Source organism: Hypanus sabinus, chromosome 4 (assembly GCF_030144855.1).
Source record: "Hypanus sabinus isolate sHypSab1 chromosome 4, sHypSab1.hap1, whole genome shotgun sequence".
NCBI lineage: Eukaryota > Metazoa > Chordata > Chondrichthyes > Myliobatiformes > Dasyatidae > Hypanus > Hypanus sabinus.
In genome coordinates, this window is record NC_082709.1 from 67,881,271 (window position 1) to 67,891,618 (window position 10,348).

The 10,348-nt window shown below is 46.6% G+C and overlaps 1 protein-coding gene across 1 annotated transcript in view; it reads right to left on the reverse strand.

The window, feature by feature from the left end:
* Window positions 1-7,086, reverse strand: part of atic (5-aminoimidazole-4-carboxamide ribonucleotide formyltransferase/IMP cyclohydrolase) — a 39,473-nt gene extending 32,387 nt beyond the window's left edge. Inside the window, exon 1 of the mRNA XM_059967352.1 lies at window positions 6,944-7,086. Within this exon, the coding sequence (XP_059823335.1) occupies window positions 6,944-6,962 (19 nt within the window). The 5' untranslated portion in view covers window positions 6,963-7,086. The remainder of the gene's footprint in view (window positions 1-6,943) is intronic.
* Window positions 7,087-10,348: the final 3,262 nt, after the last annotated feature.

Here is a 10,348-nt window from a genome sequence, read left to right on the forward strand (position 1 = left end):
TGTATGTACAGAATGCATTGGGATTCACCTTAACCCTACTTGCCAAGGACTTTTCATGGCTTCTCCCGACTTTCCTAATTCCCTACTTATTTTCTGGCTTCTTTGTAATCCTCGTGCTCCATTTGATCCTAACTTCTGGAAGTTTACATACTTTTTCTTGTCTAAATTCATCACTTCTCTGGACACCCAAAGCTCTTTTACCTTTCCATCCCTGTCCTTCCTTCGAACAGGAACATACATTTCCTGTACTCTGTGCAATTGATCTTTAAACACCCTCCACAGGTCTGATGTGGACTTGCCAGAAGAAAGTGTTCCCAATTAACTCCCCTTAGTTCTGCTTAATGCCCTCTCAATTTGCCCTGAACTTCTAATCCACTGTAAAGTCAGTCACCGGACCAGGCTCATTACACAATACCAGGTCAAGTACAGCCCCTTTTCTTGTCCATATATTGATTTAAGAAACCTTTCTGATTACCTTTAACAAATCCTGCCCTCATCTAAACCCCTTGCATTAGGAAGGTTGCAGTTTATATTAGGGAAGGTTACACGGTCTGCACAATATTGTGGGCCAAAGGGCCTGTACTCTGCTGTAGATTTCTATGTTTCTACGAAATTAAAATCCCCCATGACAACAACCCTGTTATTTTTACACATTTCCTTAATCTGCCTGCATACCTGTTCCTCAATGCCCCAACAGCTATTGGGGGGTCTGTAGTGCAATCCAATTAGTGTGATTGTGCCTTTCCTCTTCTTAAGTTCTTCTCAAATGTACTCGGTGTCTGAACCCTCCATTACGTCTCCCCTGAGTGCAATTGTGATTTTGTCCCTGATTCCTTGAACAACTCCCAGCCCTCTCCCCCCAACTTTTACCTACTTCTCTATCTTACCCAAAACTGGTACATTAATCACCCATTCCCTGACCCCCCTCACAACCAAGTTTCAGCAATGGCTACAACACCGTAGTTCCATGTACTGATCCATGTTCTAAGTTCATCACCCCTATCCATAATACTCTTAGCATTAAAGTATACACTCTTCAAACTATCCGACCCATCATACTTGTTGTTTCGATTTTGCCTTTCAATACTCCCTGACATCAACCTTCTGGTCCTATCCTGACCTGGTGCACTGGATCCCAGCCCAATGCAAAACTAGTTTAAACTCATCTGTGTAGCATTAGGGAACCTCCTGGCCAGGATATGGTGCCCCTCCTTTTCAGGCACAGGTCTCTTGCACCTCTTGTACAGGTCACCCCTTCCACAGAAAAGGTTCCAATGAACCAAGAACTTGAAACCCTGCTCCCTGCACCGTCTCAACCCCTCATTCATCTGTGCTATTATCCCATTCCAATCTGCTCATGCACCAGGAGTAGTCCAGAGATTGCTACCTTGGAGGTCCTTCAGCCTCTTTCTGAACTCCCTGTACCCATTGTGTAGGACCTCTCCTTTTCCTACCCATGTGCATCACCAACTCTGGCTGCTCACCCTCCTTGAGAATATTCTGCAGCTGCACCAATAGCTCCTGGACTCTAGCACCCTGGTGGCCACAGAATCTCCTGTCTGTCCCTCTATCAAGTCCCCTATCACTACCACACTGCCTAACTTTACCCTTTCCCGCTGAGTGTCAGAGCCAACCAGGGTGCCACTGGCCTGGCTGCTGCCATTCCCCACCCCCACTTGCATCCAAAGGGGTATACTTGTTGAAGGCTATGGCCACAGGGGCCCCTGCACCGACGCCTTAATCCCCTTGCTCTCCTGGTGGTCACCTTCCTACCGCCTGGGGCCTGTAGTCTGGGTGTGACCACCTCAACAAAGGTCTCGTCTACAACATCTTCAGCCTTCCAATGGCCCCGAGTCCACCTGACTCGGGCTCCAACCCCTTGACCGGTCCGCCAGGAGCCGAAGTTGGGTGAGCTTCCTGCATCCTGCAGATGTAGTCATCAGGGAAACTGTCAGGGATCCCTAATTCCCACATCTGACAGGAGCATTCCATCCTGACTACTATTGAAAAAATACCAAATCTTTACAGTCAACAGGGGAAAAAAACTTACCCCTTCTTATCTGTGCCTCCACCTGTTCTTGTCTTACCCTACCCTACTCTCCCTACACGCCTATCAACAAGATTTTACCACTCATCTACCCACCAGTGACAGACAATCATACCAACCTTCACAGCTTTGGGACGCGGGAAAGAAATCGTGTGTGATTACGGGGGAGAGTTTTCAGACTACATACCCACAGACCCAGAGATCAGGATCTAATCCTACTGGAGCTGTGAAGCACGTTCCCAAGTTAGTTGAAGCTGGGCTTTGTAGCGGCACATCTCCTGCTTGTACTCCAGTCTGGGGGCTATAAAGGCCAGCAGGCTTTCAGCTCTGAAAACGTGCAGGACTTTTTAATGATTATCCACTGCACTTCAAATTTTACAGACATAACTGAAATGGCAAAGTGGTCAGTACCAACCCTCAACCATTCAATATCTTCATGGCTAACCCTGCCTCATCAACCCCCACCCCCACCCAATTCCGTTATTCACTGACCTCCGCTGCAGAGAATCCAAAGATCTACCATGAAACTATTTCTGCCAAGCCATTACCCCAGGACATCACACTCTTGGAATGGCCACTGAAAAGATCAACTCCATCAGTATCTACAGATGTTTTGTACAAATTAATAGATCATCCTTCTGCCATTGATCATGGCCGCCTTGACCAAAACATCAACTCTACATTGCCACTCCCTAGACTCCTTTTCATTCCCACCCCAGTCTAGTCCGGTATTTTTTAAAAACCTATATATCTTGCCTTAAAACGTTTTGGCTACGCGTAATGCTCTTTGAGGAAGAAAGTTCTGAAGACCAACAACCCTCACAGTAAAAACCTCATCTTGGAAAGGGGAAGAGGTCCTGAAACGAGAGTATAGGGAGTTAGGAAGGCAGTTAAGAAGAAGGACCGCAAAGGTAGTAATCTCGGGATTACTGCCTGTGCCACGCGGCAGTGAGAGTAGGAATGGAATTAGGTGGAGGATGAATGCGTGGCTGTGGGATTGGAGCAGGGGGCAGGGATTCAAGTTTCTGGATCATTGGGACCTCTTCTGGGGCAGGCGTGACCTGTTCAAGAAGGACGGGTTACACTTGAATGCTGGGGGGACCAATATCCTAGCGGGGAGGTTTGCTAGGGCTACAGGGCAGACTTTAAACGAGTAAGATTGGGGGGGGGGGGGGGCGGGAATCAATTTGAAGAAACTATGGGAGAGGTTAGTTCACCTGTAGAGCAAGTAAGTAGACAGTGTGTGAGGGAGGAAAGGCAGGTGATGGAGAAGGGATGCGCTCAGCCCAAAGATGTAGGGGAGAAGAAAGAAAAGGATAATAAATTTGAATGCATTGTTAGGGATGAAAAGAGAGGAGGTGGAGAGTATCTTAAATGTATCTATTTTAATGCTAGGAGCATTGTAAGAAAGGTGGATGAGCTTAAAGCGTGGATTGATACCTGGAATTATGATGTTGTAGCTATTAGTGAAACATGGTTGCAGGAAGGGTGTGATTGGCAACTAAATATTCCTGGATTTAGTTGGTTCAGGTGTGATAAAGTAGGAGGGGCCAGAGGAGGAGGTATCGCACTGCTTGTCCGAGAAAATCTTATGGCGGTGCTTTGGAAGGATAGATTAGAGAGCTCCTCTAGGGAGGCTATTTGGGTGGAATTGAGGAATGAGAAAGGTGTAGTAACACTGATAGGAGTGTATTATAGGCCACCTAATGGGGAGTGTGAGTTGGAAGAGCAAATGTGCAAGGATGATAGCAGATATTTGTAGTAAACACAAGGTGGTGATTGTGGGAGATTTTAATTTTCCACACGTATACTGGGAAGCTCATTCTGTAAAAGGGCTGGATGGTTTAGAGTTTGTGAAATGTGTGCAGAATAGTGTTTTGTAGAAGTACCGACTAGAGATGGGGCAGTGTTGGATCAGCTAACAGATGTATGTGTTGGGGAGCACTTCGGGTCCAGTGATCACAATAGCATTAGCTTCAATATAATTGTGGAGAAGGACAGGACAGGACCTAGAGTTGAGATTTTTGATTGGAGAAAGGCTAACTTTGAGGAGATGCGAAGGGATTTAGAGAGAGTGGATTGGGTCAAGTTGTTTTATGGGAAGGATGTAATAGAGAAATGGAGGTCATTTAAGGGTGAAATTATGAGGGTACAGAATCTTTATGTTCCTGTTAGGTTGAAAGGAAATGATAAAGGTTTGAAAGCACCATGGTTTTCAAGGGATATTAGAAATTTGGTTTGGAAAAAGAGGGATGTCTACAATAGATATAGGCAGCATGGAGTAAAGGAATTACTCGAGGAATATAAAGAATGTAAAAGGAATCTTAAGAAAAAGATTAGAAAAACTAAAAGAAGATACGAGGTTGGTTTGGCAAATAAGGTGAAAGTAAATCCGAAAGGTTTCTACAGTTATATTAAAAGCAAGAGGATAGTGAGGGATAAAATTGGTCCCTTAGAGAATCAGGGTGGTCAGCTATGTGTGGAGCCGAGGGAGATGGGAGAGATTTTGAACGATTTCTTCTCTTCAGTATTCACTAAGGAGAAGGATATTGAATTGTGTAAGGTGTGGGAAACAAGTAAGGAAGTTATGGAACCTATGACAATTAAAGAGGTGGAAGTACTGGCGCTTTTAAGAAATTTAAAAGTGGATAAATCTCCGGGTCCTGACAGGATATTCCCCAGGACCTTGAGGGAAGTTTGAGGGAAGATGGAGACCTTTCAGATGTCATTAGAAACGGGGATTGTGCCGGAGGATTGGCGTATTGCTCATGTGGTTCCATTGTTTAAAAAGGGTTCTAGAAGTAAGCCTAGCAATTATAGACCTGTCAGTTTGACATCAGTGGTGGGTAAATTAATGTAAAGTATTCTTAGAGATAGTATTAATAATTATCTGGATAGACAGGATCTGATTAGGAGTAGCCAGCATGGATTTGTGCGTGGAAGGTCATGTTTGACAAACCTTATTGAATTTTTTGAAGAAGTTACGAGGAATGTTGACGAGGGTAAGGCAGTGGATGTAGTCTATATGGACTTCAGCAAAGCCTTTGACAAAGTTCCAGATGGAAGGTTAGTTAAGAAGTTTCAGTCATTAGGTATTAATGCTGGAGTAATAAAATGGATTCAACAGTGGCTAGATGGGAGATGCCAGAGAGTAGTGGTGGATAATTGTTTATCGGGATGGAGGCCGGTGACTAGCGGGGTGCCTCAGGGATCTGTTTTGGGCCCAATGTTGTTTGTAATATACATAAATGATCTGGATGATGGGGTGGTAAATTGGATTAGTAAGTATGCCGATGATACTAAGGTAGGAGGTGTTGTGGATAATAAGGTGGGTTTTCAAAGCTTGCAGGGAGATTTATGCTGGTTAGAAGAATGGGCTGAACGTTGGCAGATGGAGTTTAATGCTGAGAAGTGTGAGGTTCTACATTTTGGCAGGAATAATCCAAATAGAACATACAGGGTAAATGGTAGGGCATTGAGGAATGCAGTGGAACAGAGAGATCTAGGAATAACAGTGCATAGTTCCCTGAAGGTGGAGGCTCATGTAGATAGGGTGGTGAAGAAGGCTTTTGGAACACTGGCCTTTATAAATCAAAGCACTGAGTACAGAAGTTGGGATGTAATGTTAAAATTGTACAAGGCATTGGTAAGGCCAAATTGAAATATTGTGTACAGTTCTGGTCACCGAATTATAGGAAAGATATCAATAAATCAGAGAGAGTGCAGAGATAATTTACTAGGATGTTACCTGGGTTTCAGCACTTAAGTTACAGAGAAAGGTTGAACAAGTTAGGTCTCTATTCATTGGAGCGTAGAAGGTTGAGGGGGGATTTGATCGAGGTATTTAAAATTTTGAGAGGGATAGATAGAGTTGACGTGAACAGGCTGTTTCCATTGAGAGTAGGGGAGATTTAAACGAGAGGACATGATTTGAGAGTTAGGGGGCAGAAGTTTAAGGGAAACACGAGGGGGTATTTCTTTACTCAGAGAGTGATAGCTGTGTGGAATGAGCTTCCTGTAGTAGTAGTAGTAGAGGCCAGTTCAGTTGTGTCACTTAAGGTAAAATTGGATAGGTATATGGACAGGAAAGGAGTGGAGGGTTATGGGCTGAGTGCGGGTAGGTGGGACTAGGTGAGATTAAGAGTTCGGCACGGACTAGGAGGGCCGAGATGGCCTGTTTCCGTGCTGTGATTGTTATATGGTTAAATAGATGCCCAACTCCAACTAGGCTTTAAACAGTGTTCTGAATGAAAAGGAATTGGTACTAATGTGACCCTGCACATTCCTGAACCCGAACTCAGAAACGAAAACGGAATAAATTCTAGCCGATGATTCTCTCTTTTTTCAATCTTTCTATTGCCGATGATTCCCTCTAAACTCCAGGAACTGTACAAACAATCGAGCATTTCAGACGCATGCAAACTCACCAGTATCCCCCTCCCCCATTCAAAAATCAAGTAACTGCTTCCCACCCAGCGCAAAACCACTTTACGTCCACACCCCACTTCAAGCCCAAGGGTTTGTGCAAACCTTGCCTTCTATTCAACTACTTGGGACTGTATGCAAACTCCTCTCCGGCCCGGGGTAGTGAGCAACCTCCCCAACTTCCCGGTACCAAAAACTCTTTTTCATTCCTTTTCCTTAGGAAACCTTTCGCCAGGCCCCGGCTGGAGGCTGGCGGGGGATATGCAAAAACGGTGCCAAGTGCACAGAAAGAGTGCAGACTTCTCGCCAATTCCAGATGCCAGCAGCTAGGTGCACCCTCCTTCCCGCCCGTGCCCTGCCGCACAAAAGGCTAGTGAGCTCTCAGTCTCCTCCCCGCGGCTTCTTTATCAGCAGCGGGATCGTGCGAATTCCGGCTTCTCCTGCAGCTGGTCACGGTACGCCGGAGCTTACCAAGCTGGTTGAGTGCCATTCCGGATGTCCTTCCTCTGCTCCGGCTCGGCGGCGTTCCGACCAGCTCAACACGTGGGCGCTACCTGGCGCAAGCGGAAGAGCGGACTCGGGGGAGGCGTGGCCTCAGTCCCGGGGGCGTGGCCACAGTCCGGGGATCGCGAACTGGACAAACAATGCAGATACTGAGTTAAAATTACACTGTGCATTATCACATAAAAGAAAGTTAGCTCCTTCCACCCAGCGGGTTGAGCAACATTGGATACAGTAGATGAGCCCAGGAGACTCACAGGGTCGCCTCACCTGGAAGTAAAGTTGGGGCCCTGGATGCTGGCACTTGTGCCAGGAGGGAGATCAGTGGGGAGGGACAAGGGAGTCACATAGGGGGAAACCCCTGCGAAAAGCAGGAGGTGAGGGGAAGGGAAAGATGTGCTTTGTGGTGGGATCCTTTTGGAGAGGTGGAAGTTGCAGAGAATTCGGTGCCGGATGCGGAAGTCGGTGGGCTGGTAGGTGAGGGCAAAAATAAAAAAAAAGTGAGGTGCAAAGGGACTTGGGAGTCCTTGTGCAAGATTCCCTAAAGGTTAATTTCCAGGTTGAGTCAGTGGGGAGGGAGGCAAATGCAATATTAGCTTTCATTTCAAGAGGACTAGAATATAAAAGTAGGATGTATTGTTGAGATTTTTTAAAGCACTGGTGAGATCTCACTTGGACTATTGTGAGCAGCTTTGGGCCGCTTTACCTGAGAAAGGACATTCTGAAACTGGAAAGGATTCAAAGGAGGTTCACAAAAATGATTCCAAGATTGAATGGCTTGTCATATGAAGAGCATTTGATGGCTCTGGGCCTGTATTCACTATTCAGAAGAATGAGGGGTGTGGTGTGGGCTTGGAACATGGACTGTTTCACATAGCCAACCAAAAGGCAGGCATAGCTGGGACCTATACATGTGCCCTTGGCTACGCCTTTGGTTTGAAGGAGGTGGGAGAAGCCGAAGGAGAAATTATTGAGGGCGAGGGCCAGTTCTGCCAGACGGAGGAAAGTGGTGGGTGGTGGAAGAGAGCTGGTTGGGTGTGTTGTCCAGAAAGAAGTGGAGAGCTTTAAGGCCCTCCTGATAGGAGATGGAGGTGTATTAGGACTAGACATCCATAGTGAAAATGAGACAATCGGGGCTAGGGAGTGTAAAGTCATCGAAAAGTTCAAGAGTACATGAAGTGTCACGGATGGAGTTAGGAAGGGACTGAACCAAAGGGAAGGAAACAGGTCAAAGTTTGGTGGGACAGGAAGTAGCAGAAAGAATGGGTTTACCTGGACAGGCAGGTTTATGGATCTTGCATAAGAGGTAGAACTGGGAGGTGTGGAGTGAGGAACTACAAGGTTGGTGGCTGTGGATGGGAGATCCCCAGAGTCAATAAGGTCAGTGGTGCAGGAAATCAGCTTGGTTCTCTTTATTGGGTTCCTGTTCGAGGGGCAAGTAAGAGGAGATGTCTGAGAGTTGCTGCCAGGCCTCAGCGAAGTAGAGATCAGACTGCCTTATCTGTGGGTTTGTTGGTGAGGTTGGTATTACTGCTAGAGTGGAGAGTGGCACGTTCAAGGTAAGCAAGGTTAGAATTGGAGAGAGTGTTGAAGACGAGATGTTTGATGTCTCATTGGCAGTTAGTGATAATAAGATCCAGAGCTGGGTGCCCATGAAGAGGACAGAGATTGAAGCTGGGTGAAGGAGTCATCAGTGCAGGCTGCAGAGCTCTCGTCAAAGAAGGAGGTACTGGGGGGGAAGACAGAAGCAACAGAAGAAGAGCTCAGCGTCATGACGGGCACGGAACTCACTGAGGTGCAGGGGACAACATGAGGCCCTCACTGAGGACAGAATGTTCTGCCTCAGAGAGGGGAAGATCGGAGGGAATTGTGAAGACCCAGAATGGAGCTAGGATCAGAAGGAGAGGAGAGGGTTGGTAGTATCTGGGGAGAGTTGGAGTGGGAGGCAGATGGAGTCTCCGAGGATCCAAGAGCTGACGGTGGGGCCTGAGAGACATGGGATTGCAGAGTGGAGAGAGGGAAGGGGAGAATGAGTTCAGAGTAAAATTTATTATCAGTGTACATATATGTCACCACACACAACCCTGAGATCCTTTTTTCTGCAGATATACTTGGCAAGTCTATAGAACAGTAACTGTAAACAGGATTAATGAATGACAAACTGCAAATGCAGATATTAATGAATAGCGATAATAATGTGCATGAAATAACAAGATAAAAGTGTCTTTAAATGAGTATTGTTATCCTCTTTTGTTCAAGAGCCCGATGATTGGGGTAATAACAGTTCTTGAACCTGGTGGTGCAAGTCCTGAGGTTCTTGTATCTCCTACCTGATGGCAGGAGGGAGAAAAGAGCCCGGCCTGGGTGGTGAGGATCGTTGATAATGGATGCTGCTTTCCCACAGCAATGTCTCATGCTCAGTGGTTGGGAGGGTTTTACCCGCAATGTTCTGGGATGAATCCATGACCAATAATCCCATTCTACATTATGGAAAATGAACTTAATTTTGTTTTAAAATTTGCAGTGTCACTGGCAAAGACAGAATCCCAATTTCAGAAACAGAATCAGGTTTATTATCACTGACATAAATACGAAAGATTCTGTAGATGCTGGAGATCCAGAGAAGCGCACACAACATGCTGGAGGAACTCAGCTGGTCAGGCAGCTAAGTGATTAGAAAGATGACATTTCGGGGCAAGACCCCTCTTCAGCACCGAGAATGAAAGGGGAAGATTCCAGAATAAGGTGGGGGGAGGTGAGAGCGGAGGAAAGGTTAAGAACTGGAGAAAAGGCATTGGAGAGTAGAGTGGACTATGAGAGAAAGGGAAGGAGGAGGGGGAAGTATTAGGTCAGAATGGGAATTGAAGGGGGGCGGAATTGTTTACAAGAAAGCAAAATCAATATTTATGTCATGGGGTTGGAGAGAACCCAGATGGAATATTTAAGTGTTGCTCCTCCACCCTGAGGGAGGCCTTATCTCGACACAAGAGGAGGCCATGGACCAACACGTCGGAATGGGAATGGGAATTGGAAAAACGTTGACCACTGGGTAGTCCCGCTTGTGGCGGTTGGTGTGGAGGTGCTTGACGAAGCACTCTCCCGATTTACGACGCGTCTCACCAATGTAGAGGAAGCCGCATCAGGAGCACCGGACACAATAGACGACAGCAGCAGATTTGCAGATGAAGTGTTGTCCCACCTGGAAGGACTGTTTAGGGCCCTGAGTGGAGGTGAGGGAGGAGGTGAATGGGCAGATGTAGCACTTGGGCTGCTTGTAGGGATAAGTTCCAGGATGGAGGTTAGTGGAGAGGGATGAATGGAGAAGGGAATCGTGGACGGAGCGATCCCTCTGGGAAGCGGGGGGGGGGTGGGGGC